General features: G+C 38.9%; 1 protein-coding gene across 8 annotated transcripts in view; it reads left to right on the top strand.

The window, feature by feature from the left end:
- Positions 1-26,347, top strand: part of LOC138743351 (electrogenic sodium bicarbonate cotransporter 1-like) — an 86,686-nt gene that overhangs the window by 39,889 nt on the left and 20,450 nt on the right. For 2 of the 8 annotated variants that reach the window (XM_069898574.1, XM_069898572.1), the window contains exons 10-18: positions 176-309; positions 1,715-1,986; positions 2,076-2,149; positions 3,203-3,394; positions 6,465-6,578; positions 8,427-8,588; positions 12,763-12,941; positions 15,023-15,095; positions 15,203-15,271. In XM_069898574.1, coding sequence (XP_069754675.1) covers positions 176-309; positions 1,715-1,986; positions 2,076-2,149; positions 3,203-3,394; positions 6,465-6,578; positions 8,427-8,588; positions 12,763-12,941; positions 15,023-15,095; positions 15,203-15,271 — 1,269 coding nt within the window. Of the gene's footprint in view, positions 1-175; positions 310-1,714; positions 1,987-2,075; positions 2,150-3,202; positions 3,395-6,464; positions 6,579-8,426; positions 8,589-12,762; positions 12,942-15,022; positions 15,096-15,202; positions 15,272-15,853; positions 16,488-16,534; positions 16,867-26,347 lie in introns of those variants that run through there. The other 6 variants (XM_069898579.1, XM_069898578.1, XM_069898576.1 and 3 more) reach the window with 5 other exon arrangements.

Below are 26,347 nucleotides of genomic sequence, written 5' to 3'. Positions count from 1 at the left end.
GGTTCCATACTATAATTATTATATGTACCTAAAATATTCATTCTGCTTGTTTCTCCACAGATGACGCCTGACCTGTTGAATAATTGTAGCTTTTTCTGTTTTTATTTTCTATTTCCATCATTCACATTATTTTGCTTTTAATTTAAAAATCATAATGATTATATATGTATTTTAGGGAATCATGGAGAGCTTTCTTGGAACAGCAATTGCTGGAGCTGTATTTTGTCTCTTTGCGGGTCAACCATTAACTATTCTTGGCAGTACTGGCCCTGTGTTGGTCTTTGAGCGTATTCTATTCAACTTTAGCAGGTATAATTATTATGGCTAATTATAGCTTATATTTTGTTCCTTGTAGATTTATTTTGCATAATACCAAGCAGTGCTTTTTAGTTCTTTCTGTGCATATGGCCGCAATGATTGTGAAGTAATTAATGGTTATATTTTATTGGGCTTACTGAGTAAGGAATGAAGTTGGAATGAAAGAAGATGTGTTGCAATGAAACAGTTTTGGGACCTTTTCTTTCTTAAATTTATTCTTCAGCACCTTGACCATGTAGTTCATATTCATATTAGACTATCAGCAAACTATTTAATGGCAGAAAATAACTGATGTCATCCATTCAGCACCAATACTTGACACTTTTATTGTCACCCTGGACAAAATATTTTGGACATAAATAAAATAAGAAGAAGCATCTTGGCCGACAAATTTTGTAGTATAGTGCAATGTTTATTTGTGCTACATGGGAGAACTTCATCAAAAATCCAATGCCGAGCAAGATTGGCAAATACTATGCAGTTGGTAAAGTTTGCAAAGTTGCTTGCACGTCTTTGAACTTATTATTCATTAATTCTTGGAGGTACTTGGATAGACAATGTCAGAAAATTCAATTACACACATGTTTCTCTGCATAATCTGTAATAGCACTGGTCTCCCTTTCTACTGCAATGAAAAATATTAAGGCATGGAATCAAAGCAAGGATCTTACAAGTGCCAGTTACTCTTTAACAATTTGAGCCATTCTAGGTGGTACAGATGAGACCATTAAAGGCTCTTAAAATGAAAGAAAATTGTTTTATTCCTAATGATTTTTTTTTTTTACCCTTTTTATTCTCCGTCGTTGATATTTTCAAGCCTAACAAAAAATAAATAAATTTATAAATCTCAAAGGATATCAAGATTTGACGGGTGCATTTGGTCCATTCTATATTCATAATAGAAAAAAAAATCATATTATTGGGAAAGGTTATGGAAATTTTGCACTCAGAATTAAAAGTGAATCACACTTTGTGGACTCATTTATATACTATGTTCTCATAAACTGGATGCATTCTTATGGAAGATGAGTACCTCAGCAGACAACTGTAAATTTATGTCCTGTGATGACGTCAGTGAAAACAAACCTTTATTTCAGGGGTTAAATCTCTTCAATCTGGAAGGACTTTTGAAAATGATTTAATCTTGGAATATATCCCTGGGAAATTGTTAGATTAGGTTTAAATAAAGTGATAGCTGAAAAAAAATGTTCAAATGATTTGGAGTGTTCGTTGTACATATTCTGGCCCATCGTGGTATTGTTTTATTTGTTGCATTACATTACAGAGGGGTCTGTAAGCTTTTCAGGAAAATGGAAATTTGGTGGAAGGGATGTTTCATTTCATTAAATGCTTTTGAATTGTGGTTTTTAATTTTTTTTTAAACTTGAATTCCCAGTGACTATAAGCTTGACTATTTGGAGTTTCGTCTTTGGATTGGACTGTGGACAACATTCTTTTGCCTTGTTCTGGTTGCAACAGAGGCCAGCTACCTCATCCAGTACTTCACACGTTTTACTGAGGAAGGCTTCTGCACACTAATCAGCTTCATTTTTATCCATGATGCTTTTAAGAAAATGCTTAGTTTGGCCAAGAATTATCCAATCAATTCTGATTATAATGCTGACCATGTTACATTATATCACTGCTCTTGTCTACCCTCTGAAACAGGTAAGATTACATTGAAATAGTCAGCTTTAAGCACACCTTTGAAAGAAGCCATAGGTGAATTTTTATGATATTGTGTGCCTTTTTTTCAGATAACATTTCAAGTCTACTTAACAAAACAACTGAGACACACTTTGAACTTGGCACGACGTCCTACAATACATCTGTAAGTTTATTATCCAGATAGAAATATTTTGTTTCTAGATTTCTTTCAATTATCTCTCTAGAAATTGCTGATGAAGAGTGATATATCCCTTCATAAAGCATCCAGGAACAGGCTTCATATGAGAATCAAGACCTTTTTGGGATTAGTGCTTTGGATGCTAATACCCACATCCCGACCATGTTAATTTGAGATCTCAGTAATTTTAACTCATGAGCTTTAATTAAAGCTGCAAGCATGTCTTAGTGTATTGATGCTTCATAAGGACCGTATATACCTGTTTTGACTTGCATACAAATTCAATTTAAATACAGACCTAGGTAATGGAATTCATTTTTAACCCGGGGACTGTCTGAACGTAAAACTGAAGTTAAGGTCACTGGCTGTCCTTGCAGCCTTTGTTAAATAATATGAGCCACCCTCCAGTCTTTTGGCACCTCACCCGTACCTAATGATGATACAAATACCTCTACCAGATCAAAGACTGTTGGAAGCTTATAACCCCTCCAATCTATCAAGATGCAACTTTACCATTCTCCTCTCATTCCACCTCCCATAACTACCCAAACATTGATGTTCACTTAATTCCTACCCTCACTCCCACCCTACAATTAACTCCCTCAATTCCAAACCAAGCTGTGCCAGTATCTTGGACGTTATTGTCATTCCATTACAAGTCACTGGATAAAAAAAATCAGAACCAAGAATTCCAAATGATTTTCTCCACTATTATGTGAAATTGCCACTTTTATTCCGGTATGAAGTTGGTGAACGCAGAACTGTCTCAGCACCAAATCAAGTGTTTGTATAATTTATTGTCACTGTATTTTATCTCTGAATCTTCAGTTAACCTCTAGTTATGTTTTTGGGAGCTTTCTTGTATTTCCAGTTTGAGGTGATATTGTCAATCTTAGAAGAAAATGTATCCTGTTCAACATAATTTTTTTTATAAGATGGAGGTTCGTTTGCAAATTAGAAAAATATATTGGAACATTTGCTTAATAAGTACTTGCAAGGTGTTTCACATGGCCAATTTTAATTGTGTTTTCATTTTAGTTCTCCCTGGAATCTGGCAACTGGACTTCACTAACAAAGAAGGATTGTTTGAAATTTGGAGGACAGCTAGTGGGCGAAACCTGTGATTACATTCCAGACATTGCACTAATTTCTTTTATTCTTTTCTTTGGTACATTTGTTTGTTCCATGTCTTTGAAGAACTTTAAAACAAGCAGATACTTCCCAACTGCAGTAAGCATAATATATATTTTTATAACTTTATCTCTACAGGAAATAATAATTACAAAGTCTAGTTACCTTTAGGTAGGTTCCAGTTTGCAACAAACTAATCGATTGAAATATTGCCCAAAACAATATTGCCAAATGTTTCATGGCAACATTTTTACTTTTGTCAGACTGAAATTAAATAGGATCCAGTGGGAATGGTCATCCAAAGATAGACTGCATCCACTTTAAAAACCTCTTTAGGTGAGAAAAAATACGCATGCTTAACATTGTTGCGAGCCATTTGCCTCCAGACAGTTCTGAAACTAAAAATAACTCAACATAAGTCATATGACTAAAAGAAAACTAATTTTAGCAGAATGAGCACAGTAATTCTGGATAAGGGAGATCATGTTTAATTAGCCCGGATAGTTTGCAGACAGATATTATAACTTTTGGCCCAGATTTTAATGGAGTGTTGGTGTGTTTATGGAGAGTCAGATTCTCAGTGTTTAGGCTAGTCCTGAGCAAGTAGGTCTGGCAAAGTTAACAGACATATTTTGTACCCACAAATATTTCTGGAGTCACGGCCAATCCCAGCCTATTGCATCTTGCAGCTTGTGGGAAAGAACGGAGGGGAACTTGAAGCAGGATCTTGAGCCTAGAGACGGGCAGAGATTGTTTGCACTAGTTAGTAGAATGTGAGTGTCTGTAGGTAACTGGGAGGAGGTGGAGCACTAAAATTAAAATTTTGCATAGAATCTGTCTGTTCTCTGTTGGGAAAACTGTGATACTCCTCTGTTCAGACTTCATCAGACCTTGGTGGCACAGTTCGACTCAATGATAATATTTTTGAGAAACACAAAAACTGCAGATGCAGGAAGGTCCATTTCTACCCATAGATGATGTGTGATCTGCTGAGATCCTCCTGAAGTCTTTGCTGTTCATAATATATATTTTTTAAAATTTTATTGCCTGCATCTGGGTGCCCATGTCAAAATGGGTTAAAATGATGACACGGTGGGAAACTATAATTAATACAATGAATGGCAGACCAGGAAATTGAGAGGTAAACATTGGACAAAGCACCATGCAAAATTTGTCTGCTTTTCCTTAAAGTAGTGACATGTGTAGTTTACATCTAACTGAGAAGGAAGACAGGTTTAAAGTTTCAGAAGATAGCATGTCTGACATTGTGGCGTGCCCGCAGTACATGTTTGTGCTGAAGTCTGGACTTGAAACCTAAACCTGATTCAAACAAAATTGCTAAATGGGTCAAGTTACATATTGGGGCTTGGCTTAAGGGCATGTGAAGTTGGTTCAAATTCAAGTTTATTGTCGCAGGTACAGTGAGAAATGCGAGCAGTCCAGTGAGTCAGTTCATACACAGAACAGCAAAGAATGCAGAGTTATGGGGAGAGAACAGAGCAAAGATGATAGTATTTTTCTTCATTCAAGAATCATGCTTGTAGGTTGACAAAGGAAAACAATTGGCAGTAATTATGTTGGAATACTTTTCTCTAAGGTTGGAGAGTGCACAGCTTTCCTTCTGGCCATGGAACTAAAATTATCTTACATTTGGAATCTGGCAGTTTATGTTTCAGTTTTTTAACAAGCCTAAGGAAATCCAGTCTCATCAGATGTCAGATGCATAAATGTATAATGTGAATGTAATTGAAATATGATGAATATGATAAATATCCAGGCACTTAAGGGCCTCATTATACCTTATTACAGAGATGGTACTCTGCACAGTGGACATAATTGACTGCTTCTTCCTTCTCATTCTTTCAACCCTTGCACAACCAGCATTCATGGTGGGATTAGTGAATTAATATTGAGACGTGGGTAGCTGGAAATCAAACCTCCCTTAGCTATTTGGAAAAAAAATGTATACCAATTAGCTCTTTGTTATATTCATACTGTATTTTTGCTATGTTTCAATGTACTCACAAATATATTATAGATATAAGTAAAGAAATTTACCAATTTCTAAAATGTTTTGTCTAGAACACACATTTCAAACTCTGGCCCGCGGGCCATATTTGTATTAGAGGTGGCCCGCTGGCCGCCGCGCCAGTATAGCGCATGCACAGCTAATACTACAAATCCCAGAATGCATTGGCGTCAGCCCGCTAATCGCCCCCACCTCCTCTGTTTACGTTGCAGGGTCTCACCGTGGTTTTGGGGCCTGGCCGGTGTCAGGGGAAACCAAGGCCGCTTCCCAGCGCCCGGAACTGGAGGCCTCGGGCCTGACCTCGCCAGGACCGTTGCCCACTCCCCCTCCCTGCCACAGGCCGACCCGCGACTCACGGTGACGGGGCCGCTGATCCGCCGAGATGCCGCCCTGCAGCGAGAGCCGATGCCCCCGCACTGTCGTTGTCCAACCCGATCGCCCGCAAACCCCGCCCTACCGCACACAGGCCTGAGTAAGGATTATGAACTTTAATCTCAGGATAAAACGATCTTCCAATAGTTTCATGTCACAGTGATCAATATATTCCTGGTTAAAAATGGTCCTGCACCTGGATACAAGCTCATTAGGCATAAAACTTGAAAAGTGTGTCAATCAAAGGATATCTGTACCAATGGAAAAAGGGCATGGTAAATAACCCTGCTAGAGTTCATGCCCACAATCAGTCACTCATTTGATTGTTTCAGGAATCATGTTATTCTCCCACATTCTCAATAGCCCTCAGATTTTACTATTCGACAGCACACTAGCAACATTTGACAAATCCTCTATAGAGAAATATTATTTATTGAATATTTTAAATTTCATTTGTTAATGCTTCTGGAAAGAGTTTATCCCAAACTATTATTAAACATTTATTTTAATAAGAAAAAGTTTAACATTACATATGTTGAAAGAAGAGAAAACATGCAGATGTTGTTGAAAATTTTCAATAAATATTTAGTTCGGCCCTCGACTTAGTCCAAGTTTTTAATTTTGGCCCTCCGTGAATTTGAGTTTGACACCCCTGGTCTAGAAGGCTTTACTTGCCCTATTATAAATCAGGTAGACCAAACTGTATCACTTTGAAATGGCTTTGCAGATTTTCACTTATGGCTCGTAATTTATTGATTTCTTCCTTAGGTCAGGAAAATAATCAGTGATTTTTCCATAATTTTGTCCATACTGATCTTCTGTGGAGTTGATATCTTAGTTGGGGTGGACACTCCCAAACTCATTGTGCCCAATGAGCTTAAGGTTTGTGTTACCAAACATGAGCAGTGACTGTGTGTACAATCTGTAACGAAGTTATTTCATTGAGTATTTATTGGGTAATTCTGCTGTCCAATGAGACATTTTTGAATATTAAATTTATTTAAATTAGGTGCACACATTGGTTCTAATGTCAGTTATACATGCCACAGTAAAACTGTAATGCTATCCTGTTTTTCAAAAATCCCGATGGTTTTCATCTGGCTTACCTGGTACCATTAACAATGCTCCCTTTCAACTCAGTGGGGCCATGCTCCTGAGCTCTTGTAAAATTCACAAAGGTATGGTTTCCCACAGTCCCTTAAACACATCTGCTTCACAGAAGAATTATTGTCAGTGTACTAGGTATTTTGTGAGAAATTGAAATAAAACAAACTGCACTTCATAGAACAAGGCACTGGCCAGACTTACAATATTAATGCCCATTTGCTGTTCTGAAATGCAGGGATTTCCAACGAGATGTTTGCACTCACTTCATTGATCTAAGAATGATGAAGCTGATCATTCATCGTTCACACTCTGATATTCAAAAGCATTTTTTTCATATAATGTTCACTTTCAAATAAAAGTGGTATCATTTGCATATCATAGATTTATAAATTGCAATCTCCCAAATACAATGAAGTATTCTAAAACTTATATTGTCCACTGCCCATTGTCACAAGGTATTTTGAAAGGTTGGCTTTGTTTACTATCCAGCGTGGCTCTCCATACGTAAGTGCAATAGCATTACACACAATAGTGGTAGTGTTAAAGTGAGAGATCAATTCAAACAGAGTAAGGGAGCATTATTTTACTGACATGAGGTTCATTCAGTAGTAGGAAAGAAACTCTCCTTGAATCTGGTCATACCACGTTTTTCAATTTTCTTCCCGATGAGAGGAAGGTGAAGAAAGAGTGGTCCAGCTTAACGTTGCAACATATGGTAGAATGCATGCCCTGCCACAGTCACTAGGTATCTGTGAAGTTCACCTGGGACTCAAGCTTGATTCAGTGCTGCCTCTTGGTGTCCCAAATGGCCTTGTGGACATGGTGCCTGGATTTCTTGCATTGGGCTGAGTCACCTGACTTACACGTCTCAGACCTAGACTGCAGGAGTGAATGGACCTCTCAGATGGGGAAGGCTTACATAGACCTCTGACATGCTATCCTCCATGCATGGAGATGGCAGAAGCATATTTGTTAAGATTGCTCACCATGTCTTTGAAATATGGACCACAGTTGTGTGGGATGCCATCTGTTTCCTCAGACCAAAGATATATTGCTCTTACCATCAGGTCCTCTTGCCTGAGCTTCTACCAATAAACTGGTCTGATGGCTGAACAGTGGACATGGGATGGAGTGATATGCCTTCTTGGTGGTGGTGCAGCAGTGATTAAGCGTGTTGAGGCCTCTGGTTGGTCAGGTGGGAAGGGGATGAGCTGTTAGTATTTTAGTGGCTTGACTGAAGTCCCCAGCCATGATGGACATGGCTTTGGGTTCCTTCTTTTGAAGGCTGTTGATGGAGGTGTTCCTCCAACACTAGCTTCTTGTTTGCCTGGGTTGGGATGTAGACTATTGTCAGTACAACTGATGTGAATTCTCATGGCAGATAGTGGGATCGCCACTTCACAGTTGGGTGTTCCAGGTCTGGAATGCAGGTGGTAATGGTCTAATGTTAAATTTTTCAATCACTATACCCTTCAATGTAATATATCAGTAGTATGATTTGATTGTTAAATCTGAACTGTAACATTTATTTTATATTACAGTTAACTATTTGTACTAGTACATTTTAATGCCTTGATTTTTAGAGCTGCAATGCAATAAATAGGATCCTTTTTTTAATTAAAGCCAACAAATCCAAGCAGAGTATGGTTTGTGTATCCATTTGGAGCAAATGAATGGTGGATATGCCTCGTTGCAATGGTGCCTGCTTTACTCGTTACAATTCTCCTGTTTATGGATCAGCAGATTACTGCAGTCATCCTCAATCGGAAAGAACATAAACTCAAGGTACACTATTAATTTATCCCAAATTTTTAATGTTATTCCTTTCAAATGAAGGTAACGCGTGAGTCAGTTCTAACTTAGTTTCAAAACATTTTGCCAGAATTATAACCAGTTATATTTTCTGCAGTGACGATGTATATACATTACAATCATATTTATATTTTCTGCAGTGACGATGTATATACATTACAATCATATTTATATTTTCTGCAGTGACGATGTATATACATTACAATCATATTTATATTTTCTGCAGTGACGATGTATATACATTACAATCATATTTATATTTTCTGCAGTGACGATGTATATACATTACAATCATATGAAGCAAAGAAAGAGATTGTTCAACCAACACGTCTCTGAAAGCTCTTTTGAAGATCAATCTAAGAATCAGAATTTATTGTCATGAACAAGTCACGGAATTCAGTGTTTTGTGGCAACAATATAGTGCAAACATTCATATTATAACCATCTTACAACATTACTCTAAATTAAAAAAAATAGCACACAAAAAGTAAGGCAGTGTCTTTGATTAATTGGTTATTCAGGAATCTGAGGCCAGCGGGGAAGAAGCTCATTGAGTGTTCGTCTTTAGGCTCCAGTACCTTTTTCTTGATGGTAGCAGAGTGAAGAGGTTGTGGCCTGGGTGATGGGAGTTAAACCCTTTTTAAACAATTAAACAATCCAACCATCTTCAAGATCCTTGTGGCCTTGAAAATGCAGGTATATGGCAAAGTATCAATCCAACTTCAATGAAGAATCAAATGTTTTAGAAAACAGAAAATGATGTATTTGTCGCAATCTTTGCTCTGCGTCCTTACATGATTGCTGGACTAAGGCACACAAGGCCCTGGATTGGTGACATTGAAGGTCACCTGCCCCTTTTAATATCTCTCCTACTCTCCATCTCTCCTGCAATGTACTGTAGAGAAATTTTGGAGCCCTCTCCTGCTCAGTGTGTATCATTTTTCAGAGCTTCCAGGATGAGAGTAATTTCCAGTACACCTCAATATGCACACAGCCATGGTGCACAAACATTTATGAGAAGCAGATCCTGTTCATGCAGTGCAGGTCCAGAGTTGCTCAAGGTCACCTACCAGCAGCCATGCTGCAGCCACTAGAGTAATACCACATTAGAAAAGACAAGTCAAAGGACAAAATGTAATTCGTTGATGCTCCTGCATTAAAGAGGAATACATTGATGGACAAATCTGTTCAGGAATGAATGATTTGTGTTTACTTTTGTCCCTGAATTGCAGTGTACAATTCATCAGTGGGAAAGTAAATTATGGTAACTTTCTGAATGGAATTTGGGATTGCAAATCCTTTATTAGAATCATTGAGCCATACAGCACAGACAGAACCTTTGGCACACCCACACCAAGCTTTTTGCCCATCTACATAAATCCTATTTGTTGGAATTAGGACCATATCCTTCTGTGCCTTGCCTATTTAATTGTCCATAGAAATGCCTCTAGTAATTGTATCTAATTCCACCCCCCATCCCCAGATAGCAATCATTTACTGTTTAAAAAGATTCCATTTAAAATTAGTTCCCTTCATCCTTAACCTATGACCTCTTGTTTTAAATAGTCTTACCAAGGGAAAAGGATACCACTTGTAATCTTATATAGCTGTTTCAAGTCACCCATCAGCCACTTTGTTCCAAGGGAACAAGCCCAAACTTTTCAGTCTCACCATAAATCGTCCTCCAATCCAGAATTATAACCAGTTATGTTTTCTGCAGTGATGATGTAAATACGTTACAATCATATGAAGCAAAGAAAGAGATTGTTCAACCAACACGTCTCTGAAAGCTCTTTTGGAGATCAATCTAAGAATCAGAATTTATTGTCATGAACAAGTCACGGAATTCAGTGTTTTGTGGCAACAATATAGTGCAAACATTCATATTATAACCATCTTACAACATTACTCTCTTCTCTTTCTTTGGCTTGGCTTCGCGGACGAAGATTTATGGAGGGGGTAAAAAGTCCACGTCAGTTGAAGACTCGTTTGTGGCTGACAAGTCCGATGCGGGACAGGCAGACACGATTGCAGCGGTTGCAGGGGAAAATTGGTTGGTTGGGGATGGGTGTTGGGTTTTTCCTCCTTTGTCTTTTGTCAGTGAGGTAGGCTCTGCGGTCTTCTTCAAAGGAGGTTGCTGCCCGCCAAACTGTGAGGCGCCAAGATGCACGGTTTGAGGCGATATCAGCCCACTGGCGGTGGTCAATGTGGCAGGCACCAAGAGATTTCTTTAGGCAGTCCTTGTACCTTTTCTTTGGTGCACCTCTGTCACGGTGGCCAGTGGAGAGCTCGCCATATAACACGATCTTGGGAAGGCGATGGTCCTCCATTCTGGAGACGTGACCCATCCAGCGCAGCTGGATCTTCAGCAGCGTGGACTCGATGCTGTCGACCTCTGCCATCTCGAGTACTTCGACGTTAGGGATGTAAGCGCTCCAATGTATGTTGAGGATGGAGCGGAGACAACGCTGGTGGAAGCGTTCTAGGAGCCGTAGGTGGTGCCGGTAGAGGACCCATGATTCGGAGCCGAACAGGAGTGTGGGTATGACAACGGCTCTGTATACGCTTATCTTTGTGAGGTTTTTCAGTTGGTTGTTTTTCCAGACTCTTTTGTGTAGTCTTCCAAAGGCGCTATTTGCCTTGGCGAGTCTGTTGTCTATCTCATTGTCGATCCTTGCATCTGATGAAATGGTGCAGCCGAGATAGGTAAACTGGTTGACCATTTTGAGTTTTGTGTGCCCGATGGAGATGTGGGGGGGCTGGTAATCATGGTGGGGAGCTGGCTGATGGAGGACCTCAGTTTTCTTCAGGCTGACTTCCAGGCCAAACATTTTGGCAGTTTCCGCAAAGCAGGACGTCAAGCGCTGAAGAGCTGGCTCTGAATGGGCAACTAAAGCGGCATCGTCTGCAAAGAGTAGTTCACGGACAAGTTTCTCTTGTGTCTTGGTGTGAGCTTGCAGGCGCCTCAGATTGAAGAGACTGCCATCCGTGCGGTACCGGATGTAAACAGCGTCTTCATTGTTGGGGTCTTTCATGGCTTGGTTCAGCATCATGCTGAAGAAGATTGAAAAGAGGGTTGGTGCCAGAACACAGCCTTGCTTCACGCCATTGTTAATGGAGAAGGGTTCAGAGAGCTCATTGCTGTATCTGACCCGACCTTGTTGGTTTTCGTGCAGTTGGATAATCATGTTGAGGAACTTTGGGGGACATCCGATGCGCTCTAGTATTTGCCAAAGCCCTTTCCTGCTCACGGTGTCGAAGGCTTTGGTGAGGTCAACAAAGGTGATGTAGAGTCCTTTGTTTTGTTCTCTGCATTTTTCTTGGAGCTGTCTGAGGGCAAAGACCATGTCAGTAGTTCCTCTGTTTGCGCGAAAGCCGCACTGTGATTCTGGGATGGCTTCTTCTGGAATGGCATTCAGATAAATACAACACCACCAGATGGATCTGTCTGGGCTGTCTCATCCCTTCTTCTTATCTACTCTTCCTTTCACTCCTGTTTCTCAGCTGCCTGCCATTCAGCCAGTGATATGTCCATGATGGTCAGGTTACACACCATGCAGTGACCACCACAGATCATCAAGTTTGTTCTGTTGAGTATTTTAGAGTTTCTTCAATTATATCAACAGGCTAATGGTCTGTTTTACAACATTTCATATGATGGCATGGCCTTTTTTGTATGCACTAGTTGTGAATGTGCAAGGTGTGCATTGAAATCATGAACCAAGTTGCCAACTTCTACTCTGACTGCCAACTCTTTTGTTATTATGGCTCAAATGCAGATGCCATTGAATATAATAAAACTGAAAAATGACTTGCAATGATCATTGATGCATGTTTGCATGGTAGCTGGATGCTGAAGGAATGACATTGTTTCATATGCTGTTCATCCCAGGTTTGATTTGCAGTGACCACAAAGCACTCTGCACGTCTGCACTGTGGGAAAGACAGAATTCACTGGGAAAAACAAATGTTTGTTCTTTTTTATAATATTGTGAAGGGAATCACTACCCTGTTCCAAAAGAAGATTATAGTTTATGTTTTGAAGAAATGGAAGTGAAGATCAGCACTCTTATAAAATATTTTGAACATATTTAATTCTTAATTTGTCTTTTGTTCCTCAATTCAAACTGTGACAATTACCCCACAGAAAGGTGCTGGCTTTCACCTAGACCTGTTCTGGATAGCTCTCCTTTTGATTCCTACTTCATTCATGGCTCTGCCCTGGTACGTGTCTGCAACTGTAATATCCCTTGCGCACATAGACAGCTTGAAAATGGAGACTGAGAAATCTGCCCCTGGTATAGAACCCACATTTATGGGAGTGAGGTATGTTGAGCAATATTCTGAGGATTTAATAGAGAGTGATAGTTACAAATACATTTATACATATACTTGTTATCAGATGATTTCATGTACTGTACTTGTCTGAGTGGAATTGTGCTTTTTGTGTTATGAACAAATCACATCCATGTCTGCAAAGTCCTGAACCGTAACAGTTGTACCTGAAATTCACAGACTAATTATAATGTTTCACTTAAGCTTTTTTTTGTTTGATGACTGGACAGTTATTTCCCTAAGTATATGTAGGCTTTTGAGAACTCCATTTGGTGCATTGATTAACAATTAATTCCTGATCTTTTTTAAAAAAAAATGCTTCTTGATAAATGTAAAATTTGCATGAAGTTTCTTGTTTATATTGAACATCAATTTGTTCAAAAGGTTTGCTTCCTGAAAAATTAATTTGGGGTTATGATAGACAACTTCAAGTTGAACACAAAGATAATTTCAGATTTGCTGTATCATGTAGGAAGTTGGAGAAAAATTTAATGAACTTTTATTGAATTCAGCATGTTTAATAGCATAATGATGCTGATACATTTCGTTAGTTCAACTGACCTAAAAATGTTTTGTGGCTGATTAACATTTGTACTCAGCATCTGATGCCTCTTGTGTCCAGCAAGGATGGATTCCAGTTGCCCTGATACTACTTTTCCATGGCCGCAATGTCCTGGTGAAACTTTTCACCATGTCCGTTAATGATTGCACCAAGATCAGCAGGGAAGAAGTCCAAGTGCAAATATAGAAGATAAATTTTCAATGACACGTTGCGCTTCATGGTTTTGTATCTTGAAGTAGACAAAATATGACAGGAAATCACAAAAATCGGTTATATCTAAAAAAAAATGGTACATGATAGTAAAATTATAATGTGATTTTCATGATCAGCAGTCCAACATCCAAAAAATACACCCAAAAGTGTTCAGGAAGCAAAACCTTTGTTGTTCAGTGTTATCTTTGAAGACCAAAATTTATTTCTTGATGGGCCAATGCATGCAGCTTAAGATGAAATTAAATTAACTTACCATTTAAATTGACATTTCAATATCTACAAACTAAAACAAGTTGGACAAATAATGTACTGAAAACAAAAAGGCAGGAAGATAAACAAGACACACACTACTCAAAAACATGAAATACAATCAATTTTCAGAAAGGCATTTTTGACAAATAATGTATTCCTTGGTTGACAGACAGATTTGCCTCTTTTGGAGACATTTCTTAACTGAAGGCAGGATTGATAATGGCTCTGAGATTTTCCAAAATAAAATAATTTAATAACATTCACTCTATTAACTCACTTGTGAAGAATGCTCGGCTACATAAGTTCTCAAAGTATGTCTGTTTTCTGTGGAATTGTAACCAAACATTGTCTACAGAACTGAGAAACAAAAGGAAATTAAAATTTTGAAGCAACAATATGACATGATTACTTGTATTTATACACCACTTTTAAGGTGGCAAATATTACAAGGCTCTTCACAAAAAGTTCAATCAAAGAAAAATTGACTGTGTAAAGCTATGCCTTGTAAGGAGATATCAGGACAGTTAACAAAATCTTGGACCAAGAGGAGAGCTTTGCATAAACCCCTTAAGGAGGAGTGGGAGGTTGCATGGCCAAGAGCAACTTACTTCCTCCTGTCTCTTTGTGTATTCTTGGTGGCAGTTCAATTGATGTCCTTGAAAACAATGGCATTTTCTACGTTTTGAATGAGAACTCTGAGTATGTGATCAGTCACCAATCAATTTAGCAAAGGGCCTGAAAAAGATGCTCTTTCCATAATTTCTTTAATAATGTGACTAATGGTAGTTTGAAGCAGATAACTTGGAGTTCTTTAGGGAATCCTGACCAAAGTGATGTGCAGTAAAATGGAGAGTATGTGTGGGATCCTTTGGTGCTCATTTTACACACAAAAGCATGAGTTGCATTATCCAAATTGTTGCCATTAACTATTTTGTGTTGCAGATTTCCATCTATATGAATCTACTCCAGGGATGAAAAGATATTTGTTCCTCTTTGTTACTAAAGTTAAATTTATTCCTTAATCCCACTTTAATATGTTTTGCAGGGAACAGAGAGTGACTGGGCTGGTTATTTTTATTCTCATTGGTTTGTCTGTCTTCCTGGCTCCGATTTTAAAGGTAGCATCAATTTCACACCATTGATACTTTAATTACAAATTTAAATTACTTAGTGGTGGTTAAAACTTTAAAAAATAATGGATAACTGAATTTATGTTGTTCCTCAGTATGTGCCAATGCCAGTACTGTACGGAATCTTTATGTACATGGGTGCATCTGCTCTCAGCAGTGTTCAGGTAAGCATGATTGCATTTAATTTCTAAACATTATAAGCTGTCACCTTAAAGGAGAATCATATCTAAACCCTCCATTATGCTGACCTGCTGAAATAATTTCAAAAACTTTCAGAAGATTTTCAGTGTTTACTGGCAGCTCCATGGTTTTGTACTGCACTCTTCTTTCGATTTAGCAGCTGTAGCTGTGAAGTGACAACCAAGGTGACTAAACGTAACATTCACAGGGAGGGCAGGAAAAGCAAAGAAATGGTCCAGGTAGTTTGTTTGGATAATAAAGCCGGAGTTCTTTATCTCTATTTGACAATAATTAGCCTTTCCGTTTGAATACTGAGTGTTTGAATAATGAATGTTTGTCAGCAGGGCATTGGAAAATTTTAGTCCCAATTATAAAAAAAAGTAATCAGACTGTTTCGTGGCTCTGTGCATTGTTTATCAGAGATTGCATTTGCAAATAAATGATCAAAAATACCAGACAAACAAATTGTGACAATCAAAAGACAATAGAAGAAATCAAGCATTGGATCGAAGCAGGGAGGTTATGGTTATTGTAACTACTGTGTACATTTATTTTTTTTAACCAAGGTTAGGGGAATGATTTGTCTAAACTGCAGCGAGAGGAGAGCTTTCCTGGAATAGCAGCAAGAGCACATATCAGCATTTAATTTAGGAAAGAAGATAAAAGCACTTTGGATTTTGCAGATATTGCTTGAAATGGAAAGAGAAAGGCTCCAGTTATAGGGCTTTCCCCATTTTTTGATTTTTTTCACTTTGTTCACTATTCCTTATGACCTTTGGGCAATGATCTTTCTTTATAAACATTCTCTCACCAATGCCCTCAAAGTCTTGTATTTTCAATAAAAGATCATGTCATTTTTCTCAGTTCCAATGAATTTAGGCCCAACCTACTCAACCTCTCTTTATATGTCCCCACTTCATCCTAGGAATCAGTCTTGTGAACCTTTTCTGCAAACCTCCCATGCGAGTATTAAAACTAAAAGTGTGCAGGAACGGTCTCACCAATGCTCTGTAAACTTCCATATTCACTTGCACTTCATTATGTTCCCTATTTACTAGTTTCACCTTCACGCTAACTTTCTTTTTCATGCATTAAGACTTTTGTCATGCAACATTTTATAGTCTCACTGGATTTTAATAATTTGTTTTTTTCATTCTTCTTTCAAAAATGAATAACCATGTTCTCACATTAAACTCCATCAACCAACTTCTTGGTTATTTATTTCACCTATCTATATCCCGTTGCAGGCTTTTTGTGCCCTCTTCACAACTTGCTAACCAATCTATCATTGGAAATTTGATCCACTCAGTTCTTTGATCCAAGTAATTGGTTGAGGCTCAAGACTGATTACCTGTGACACACTACTGGTTACTGACTGTTGATCCAAAAATGACTTATTGATCTGAACTCTGTTTTTTGTGAGACGTCAGATTTCAGATACAACCCTGAGATTCTTTTACCTGCCGGCGATGGAGAATTGCCGCTTATTGGTGATGTCAGAAAAAAAACTGTACACAATGTACACATGTAAACAAATAAAGAAATGTAAACAAACTGAATGTACAATACAGAGAGGAAAAATAATCAATAAAGTGCAAATGTGAATCTTTAAATGAGTCCCTGATTGAGTTTATTGTTGAGGAGTATGATGGTGGAGGGGTAGCAGCTGTTCCTGAACCTAGTGGTGCAAGTCTAGTGATACCTATACCTCTTTTCTAATGGTAGCAGTTAGAATAGAATGTGTGCTAGGTGGTGTGGATCCTTAATGATTGCTGCTGGTCTCTGATGGCAGTGTTCCCTGTAGATGTTCTCAATGGTAGGGAGAGTTTTGCTTGTGATGTCCTGGGCTGTGTCCACTACTTTTGCAGGGGTTTTTGTTCAGGAGTATTGGTGTCCCCATACCAAGCCATGATGCAACCAGTCAGCATACTTACCACTACACATATTAAACCTCTGCAAACTCCCAAGTAGAGGCGCTGACCCATTTTCTTCATGTCCCATAACATAGTGCCCATCATGTCAACTTATTACTCCAGCCCTGCCAACTGTTACAGATCGTAGAACATGGAATAATACACCACAGGAACAGGCCCTTCTCCTCACATCTATGCCAAACATAAAATTATGATTTAATGTTATGAGGGGTACAGAGAGGGTGGACAGCCAGCAACTTTTTCCCAGGGTGGCAATAGCAAATACCAAAGACCATATGTTTAAGATGAGTGGAGGAAAGTTTATGGGAGACATCAGAGGTACATTCATTCTTTTCTGGAATGCATTGCGTGGTGTGATGATGGAGGCTAGTACAATAGGGACATTCAAAGACCTGAAATAGATATATCAAGCATGAAGGATTATGGGCTGTGAGGTTGAGAATGAGGTGAAGTAGGTTTATATAGGTTGGCACATCTGTGCTGCAAAAGTCTATGTTCAAACACAATGTTGAAATCAAATGAAAACTCTGCTGCTGCTTGCACCTGATTGATATCCCCCTATTCCCTTATCTGGAAGCCTCTTAAATGCTATTTTTTGTATGTTTTTACCACTACTCCTAGCAGTCCTTTCCAGGACCTACCACTTTCTTAGTAAAAGTATTTGCCCAGTAAAACTCCTTTCATCTTAACCACATCTCCTCCAGTGTTGCTTTTGCCCTGGAGAAAAGATTCTGAATATCCATCCTATCAATGCTTTTATTGACTTTTATACACCTCAACCTGCTGTGCCCTAGAGAAAGGCAACCCAAGTTTATCTAATCTACCCGCAGAACTCCGACCCTTCAAACCAGACCACATCTCAATAAACCTCTTCTGTACCCTTTCCAAAACTTGCACATCCTTAATGTAATGGGGCAACCAGAATTACACACAGTATTCCAAGAGCAGCCTAACCAAAGTTTTACATAGCTGTAACATGACCTTGTTACTTTTCTATTCAATGCCCCACTCAAAGGAGCCAAGCATACCGTACATCTTCTTTTCCACTCTATTTGTGTGGCCACTTTCAATAAGCTATGGACCTTGGCCTACATATCTCTCTCAATATATCACTACTTCCTGCCATTAACTGTACACATTCTCCTTATTTTTTCTTCCTGCCAAAGGTAGTACTCTTCAGCACAATGCACTTATTTCCCTGGATGCAGAAGAAATTATTTTATTTTGTGATTGTCTGATGTGGAATCAAGACAGACAGATACACAAGGAAAATTCATGACCAAAAGTGCCTCTCAAATTTCCAGAGGGATAACGTTTGACTCTGAAGTAGATGCAATTGTGTTCCACTTTAGGGAAAAAAAATTATTTTTGATGTATCTGAATTTCTAGGCCCTTGTCCTTTCGTTCACTCCACTTCTATTATTTTTAACAATGTGTTATTGCCTCTGACATTCTTTTAGTTTTTGAATGAGTCTTTATGCTATCCCTCCTGATTCTCTATTTCCTGTAATATTGTGCATTGTATTGGTTCAGCCATCTTGGCTATCTCTCTCTACCACTTTTGACAATTTTTAACAATTGGCTGTAGTATTATACTTTCTTTTACAGATTTATTTTTTTAATCCAATTCCCATGTTCCTACAAAATGCAATAACGTGAATGGATTAAAAAGTAATGAATGTACAATATTGTTGTGCAAACAAAAAGCAATTTGTTGAACCCTCCACCCATTCAATCACCCTCGAAAAAGATGAGAGGAAATGGAAAAAAAAAATGTTTTGTGTCCACAAACACCTTCAGAAAAGACATCATCCTCCCTGAATTGAAAAAGACTGGGTTCAAATGCAGAACACTGGCGAGATTCAACTTTGTGTTGGAAAGGTTGCCTGAGAGAAAAGGGGACTCCATTTCAGGATATGGTTTCCTGAAACAAAGGTTTACTCTTTCCCAGTGGGAGAGAGGAAGCTGCAAAGAATTACTCTTCCTCAATGACTCCTATGCAATGGTACAATAGTTGAATTTGGAGGAAGTTTATGGATATGTGGAAAGAATAAAATAGGATTAAGTGAAGAATTAGTGTGAATGGGTTGGTTGATGCACTGAAATGGCCATTTTCATGATGTATCAGGTTCATTTATTGGACCAAGTACCAAGATGCAGTTAATGAGGTTGTTTTGCAAGCAGACCAGTGGACATCTCATACATATCTGAGATTACAGTGGGATTAGAGTTATTAAACACAGAAAAGGCTAGGAATATTCAAACGGTTAAGCAGAATGTGTGGAGATGGAAATAGAACTAACATTTCAGAAAACGGTGGTTTACATTTACTAAAGATAGTACAGAACAGTCATTAAATGATTCATTTGTTAAATTAGAGCAAAGAGCAGGGGAATAGAATGAGATACAAGGTTGTATGGAAGTTTAAGATGTGGGTATGCAGGATGAAGTCAAAATATGACAGGGTTCCATTTCAACCATTATCCCTTCTTGTTCAAAACATTGGCAACAACATGGAAACTATAGGGTTAATTTTGGAGTTCCACAATAAATTTAACCCAGAAACTGAACTTTTTCTTTAAAACTTTGAAATATTTTTAGCTAGGTTAATGCCCAACAACTCATACACACCAGTCTTTTAAAACACACAAGTGTACTCTAAAGACATCTGAGAAAAACATTCCACAACATTTAAATAGGATCAGGATGGGATGATTAATATCTCCAATCTCCCTAAGTTCCACTCTAAATAATTACAGTTACCTTTCAAATAAATGCACCGTCAAGATATTTCTGGAGTAAATACTGCCTAGCACTCTCATTGCTTTATATGATGTTTGCCTGCATATCATTTTTATTTTCATTGCTATTTTTATTCAGTCTGAAGATAGTGAGGAATCAGCAATTGAAAATAATTGTATTTACTTTTTATGACTTGATCCTTCAAACCATTTTAAAATGCTGCTGCAGTATTTGTAAATTTACACGTGCATTGGAAAGGTCATTAATTTTCTATTCATGGAGGCTGAGTAATTCATACCCTTAAAAGGAGCTAGAAAATAAAATGGGGAATTTGAATTGATCCTGTGAGAAATTAAAATCAACTGAAGGATTTACTTTAGCACTTACAGATAATTTGCTGGAACTTTTTGAATTGTGTGTCGGTTTGTGATACTGTGGTGAATTGGTGTTGATGGTTTCTGGTATCTTTAGCATAATGTTTCAACAAAATTGTTTTGTCCTTTTTATCTGAATTCAACAAATAATATTTTAACATTAAACTGCAAACTCTTAATCTTTTGGATGACCTCTCCTTTATCTCCCCATCCTTTTGATGCTATTAACTGCTTGAACTATTCTGAGTTCTGAATTAAGTTTTAACTGTTGAAACTGAAATTAGTTTCTTTTCAGTTATTGCAATATTATCATGAACTGCTTTTACTTCAATCCATCTTCAAAGCATCAATAGGACTCAAGGAAAAACTTGTAGATTCAGGTTAGTAGGCTATAGGCATATTGTGATATTCCTAATTTACTGCTAACTATCAGTAAGGAAAATACAACTTATTGCTTTTCAAAGTAACATATTATGGAGGAATTATTGGTTTTTCACTAGGCTAAACATAATATTTTCTGTGTAGGAACACAGAATCATTATCAAATAGAACATATTTTAGTGATACATCATAATTGATGAGATACTGACAGTCAAAATCATTTCAATTTTAATATTTGTGCTGTTGTTAAGTTATAGTCTTTTTCGATCTCTCTCTTAACAGCACAATAAAATATATAGCTGTAGATTTCTTAATGTTTGGATCCTAATTATCATAGAAACATAGAAAATAAGTGCAGGAGGAGACCATTTGGCCCTTCAAGCCGACACCACCATTCATTTTGATCATGGCTGATCATCTACTCAGTACCCAGTATCTGCCTTCTCCCCATACTCCCTGTTCCCCTTTAGCCACAAGGGCCAAATCTAACTCCCTCTTAAATATAGATAAGGAACCGGCTTCAAGTAATCATGAGTAGAGTGCAGCTATAATTCTTTATTCTTAAGTTTCAGATCAAACAATAACAGACGGTGATCTCCACATTTATGGAAATGTTAATAAAGGCAACAATAAATCCTCAAAGCAAACTTAGGGGTTTATAAGTGGGAACATTTCTTGAGGATCTGCATTTCACCATTAGTTGAAGAAAGATTCGAGTTCCTGCTGCAGCTCAGTTTATTATTTCCATTAAGTTTATGAATTGCATTTTACAAAAGCCAGTGTGAATAGACAATAGGAGCTGTAGTAGGCCCTTCGGCCCGTCGAGCCAGCACCGCCATTTTACAGATCATGGCTGATCACTACCATCAGTTCCCCTTTCCAGCCTTTTCCCCACAACCCTTAACTCCTTTGCCCACTAGCGTCTTATCTAACTCTCTTTTGAACATAATCAGCAAATCTGCCTCTACCACCCTCTGTGGCTGAGCATTCCACAGATTCACACTTCTCTGGGTAAAAAAATGTTTTCTCATCTCTGTCCTAAAGGGCCTACCCTGTATTCTTAAACTATGCCCTCAAGTCCTCGTCTCCCCCATCATTGGGAACAAGTAATCTGACTTCATTCACCCTGTCTATCCCCCTGATGATTTTGTATACCTCAATCATGTCCCCCCTCATCCTTCTAAACTCCATCGGATACAAGTCCAGTTTTTCTAGCCTTTCAGCATATGTCAACCCCGCCATCCCTGGAACTAACCTTGTAAATCTGCGCTACACACCCTCTATAGCTAGTATGTCCTTCCTCAAAATTGGAGACCAGAACTGGACACAATACTCCAGGTGGGGTCTCTCCAGGGCCCTGTACAACTGCAGAAGGGCGTCTCTGTTCCTATACTCCAATCCCCTCTTTATGAAAGCCAACATGCTATTAGCCTTCTTCACAGCTTTCTGAACCTGCATGCTAGTCTTCAGTGACCGGTGAACAAGTACTCCCAGATCCATTTGCTCCTCCCCACTCCCTAGCTTGTCTCCATTTAAATAATACTCAGCTTTCCTATTATTGCCCCCAAAATGGATAACCTCACATTTGCTTACATTGAACGTCATCTTCCATTCAGCAGCCCACTCCCCCAACCTGTCCAAGTCCCTCTGCATTTTCCTGACATCCTCCTCACACCCCACACCGCCACCCAGTTTCGTGTCATCTGCAAATTTGCTTAAGTTATTAATAATCCCCTCATCCAAATCATTTTGAAGGGCATGTTTGGATGATATTTAAAAACACTGATTCTCTCTTGGGTGAAACAAAGGCTCACTGTAACTTAAACTTAGAAATGAATTTTAAATTAATCCTTAAAAATTTAATAGGCAACCCTAGAAATTATCATCATTAAAAATTAAATTGAACTGGAAGTGGATGCAAGAATAAGTGGAACTTACTCATAGAGGTACCCCCCTCTCTTTTTTTTTTACAGAATGGCAACATGTGTGGCAGTAAGCAAATGTGACTCATGGAATAAAATGGGTGTGTCCATTTATTTCAAGTGAAATATTTCTATGATGCAATTTCAGGGCAGGGCTTCCTGCACAATTTATTTAGTTTCACTTTCCCCCTATTCCTTCAATGCACCATTTCTCTCAATCTCCTCTAAACACACACACCCACACTCCATATTTTTAAAGTAATTTTTCTTGTTCTGGCAGCACGGTTAGTATAGCAATTAGTGCAACATTATTACAGCACCCAGGGCCTGTTCCAGACTATTTTGTACCCTAGGCCAGTCTGAATGCGGGGATGGGGAGTGCACTGACTGGGCTGAGCACTGGGTGCAATACCGGATGTGTCATTTGACGTTCACTGCACCACTTCCTCCCTCTGCCTTACCAGATTAATGCGTATACGTATAAAACTTTAGCTGGCATATCTATGGAAAATAGCGCCTATAGCAAGCAATGAAATTGTGCCCCTGTCCAAATATCTGACACCCATCTTTTAGATAACATTACTGAAATATATGCTCAAAAATACATGTCAACCTCTCAATGCTGAAGGGATCTCCCAATGCACCAATTCCCTCTCCATCCCAGCCCAGCCACTGGCCCCCCTCTCCACCCACCCCCCCCCCTTGTCCCTCCCAATACCCTTCCCCAGGCTGTACCTGCAGATGCCTCTCTAGCACCACTGCTTCCGGACCAATCAATGCTGAATGGTGGAACTCCGCAACAGACTCCATGGCCCTCCCATATCTTCACTCCTTCCGATCTGCACCCAGCTCCTTTGCTCCCCCTTGCCCTCAGTGGCACGATCACACTTTAAGACCAGGTTGCCATTTTGCAGGGCTGAACAGCAGCCCCACGTCAAGCCATGATAATACCCGAGCCTCAATAGAACCACAAATTCTTCCATACCATCATTGCGGAGGTGCTTTCAAATTGTAGCAGATATCATTATTCTTGCATTATTCATCACCAGACATTGTTCACGTCCACACATGGAAATCCAACAGCAAACGAGATTACAGAAAGAGAAGTTACCTTTTTGGTTTTCAGTTTCTTGATGGGTCAGGCACTGTCTCTGTCCTGCTCTGAATCCTCTTTCTTCGCCACGAAGGGTTGCTGAGGATCCCAGGTTCCAGAGTAGTGTTAATGTCCTGGATCCTGGGCGAGGGCTCCTTGGTGACTCTGCCGTCTTGTAAGGAGCTGCTGCCATCCTTGGGCCCAAAATTAAAGAGGTGCACGGTGCTGGAGCCTTCTACCAACTTGGGGTCTGGCCCAGGACCAGATGCACCCCACATCATGTTTCGTACTATCCTTGCAATTAAAAAAAATATTTTGCATGTAGGTCTGATTTGAACTTTCCAGCACTATTTTAATTTAAAAAATCTAATTCCATGTATTTTTAAATGTAGTCCTTTACTGAGACTTGGAGAACTGCTCAGTGACACCTCACCCCCCCCCCCACCCTCAAGTGGCACCCAGAGCACATGCCATATCTGCCATACCCTAGATATGCCTATGCGCATTAGTCAGAATCATGTCATTAATGATGCAGAGGTGCTGGAGCTGTTGGAATCTCTTCAACAGCTCTCCTGTGAGGTCTGTGGACTAGGCAACTGCCTAGTTGGCCTAATGGTAGCGCTGACAGGATCAGCAACCTAGGTTCGAATACGGCGTTGTATGAAAGGAGTTTGTTTGTTTTCCCCGTTACCTGCATGGGTTTTCTCCAGGTGCTCTAATTTCCTCCCACTCTCTAAATTGGGTGACATAGGGTTTCATGGACTGGAAGGGCCTTCTCCCTGTGTCATTATTCATCCCTACTCTGGCCAAAAAGCTAAGATGGCAATTTGCTTCCAATGTACAACTGTTTCATTGTGGAATTGTCACCAAGATGTATGTAAATTATTAAAAACACTGAACTGTCAGGTTTCTTTTCTGATGGAAAGCTCCTTTCCTCTGCTGAGCAGAATTGATATGTGGAAGTTAACACATGCATGACTATGGTGCAGTCCATTTATATTCAAATCTATGGCATGTCTTCTGCACATAATTGGTTTTGCCATACTGTTTCTTTTGTTTTCTGTTTATATTCTATTTCCCTTTCTTAATTTTTTTGCTAACTTTGCTTCAAGTATAGTTACTTTGCAGGTTTAGAAAGAGTAAATGAGGCTGATTTTTCTCAATGCATTCCCTAATTTCTCTTTAATGTATATTTTTCACAAGGATCACACTCGGCTTTAGATAAATCTGTATCCATGTAACCATATAACAATTACAGTACGGAAACAGGCCCTTCTAGTCCGCACCAATTGAAGTGAACTCCACAAATCCCACAGAATGTGGGAATAAGCTATTTCCCAGCCTGGCTCTCATGATTTTGATGCTCCCTTGAAGACTTCCTTTGTTCATTATGCTTTTCTTTGAAGTGTGACAGATTGCCAGCTGAAACATCTAATGCACAAGACCAACAATGTTAATGAAATGTCATTTCATCATCCACAATGTATGAAAATGAATTGGTAACAATCTGAAGCTGAGTACATAATGGATGCACTAGGAAGGCCTGTTCCCTTCCATTGAATCTTTTCCGTTAAAAATCTTAAGTTGTTATTTATATACAGCAACTGATTGGCTCTGCACTATTTTGATTTTGTTGGGACAAAAAGTTAAAGAAATGTTGCTGTCTTCTTATAACTACTTAAGGCCAGGTAGTTTTACAGCAGATGTTCAGGAAGTATTTATCGACAGATTTTGTTTTGCCATTTCTTTTTTGGGAGGGGGATACAATGGTCAAACATAACCTCATTCTAACTTTTTAGGTGTTAGGTTCCTTCCTACCTCAGAGACTATTAATGTTATGCTTATTCTGAACTTTTGCACTGCAAGAAAATTAAATATTTGAGTCTCAAGCTAGAATTCTTTCTATAGGAGCCAGAGATTTTAATATATTTTCCAAACATTAATAACTAATCAGACTTAAAGGAATCACTCAACATTCGACTTTCGATATTTGGTTAGATTCCCAAACATGTAAAATGTCAGCAGTTTGCCACTTTTACCGCATTTATTAATACTGAATCCAATGATTCCATTGGCATGTATATGTTATCTGTTAATGGGACCAGTTCAAGACAGGATGCAATTATTTGAATCAGACAATGTGGACAAATCAGAGAAATCACTGCTGAAGAGGCAATTAAAGTTGCCAGAGTGAGTAGCTGATGTTCAGTCGCTTATTCATATGTGGCTCGTGAGCCACATATGGCTCTTTGACTCAGGTCTCGCCACATCCATAGGACATGAAGATACGTAACCAATGATTCAGGCCTGAGTCCTTCAAGTTATGCTGTGTTCCTCCAGCATTTCTGTGCTTTCACACAATCACAGCATCTGCAGATTTTTGAGCTTTAACGCTATGGTAACATTTCGAGCTTGAGCCCTTCCACAATGTATTGGAAAGTGTGGTCCGCCTGCCCACATTTTGTCCATACCTCAAGCCCGAAACGTTGGTTCTTTGCTACATCAAGGAGGACACTGTTTGACCTGTTGAGTTTCTCCAGCTTTGGGTTTTTACTTCAACCACGGTTTCCACAGACTTTCGTGTTTTACTCTGTTAAGGTTGGTGAGAGGCAGG

This window comes from Narcine bancroftii, chromosome 9 (genome assembly GCF_036971445.1).
Source record: "Narcine bancroftii isolate sNarBan1 chromosome 9, sNarBan1.hap1, whole genome shotgun sequence".
In the NCBI taxonomy this organism is placed as follows: domain Eukaryota; kingdom Metazoa; phylum Chordata; class Chondrichthyes; order Torpediniformes; family Narcinidae; genus Narcine; species Narcine bancroftii.
This window is presented reverse-complemented; position numbering and strand designations above follow the sequence as displayed.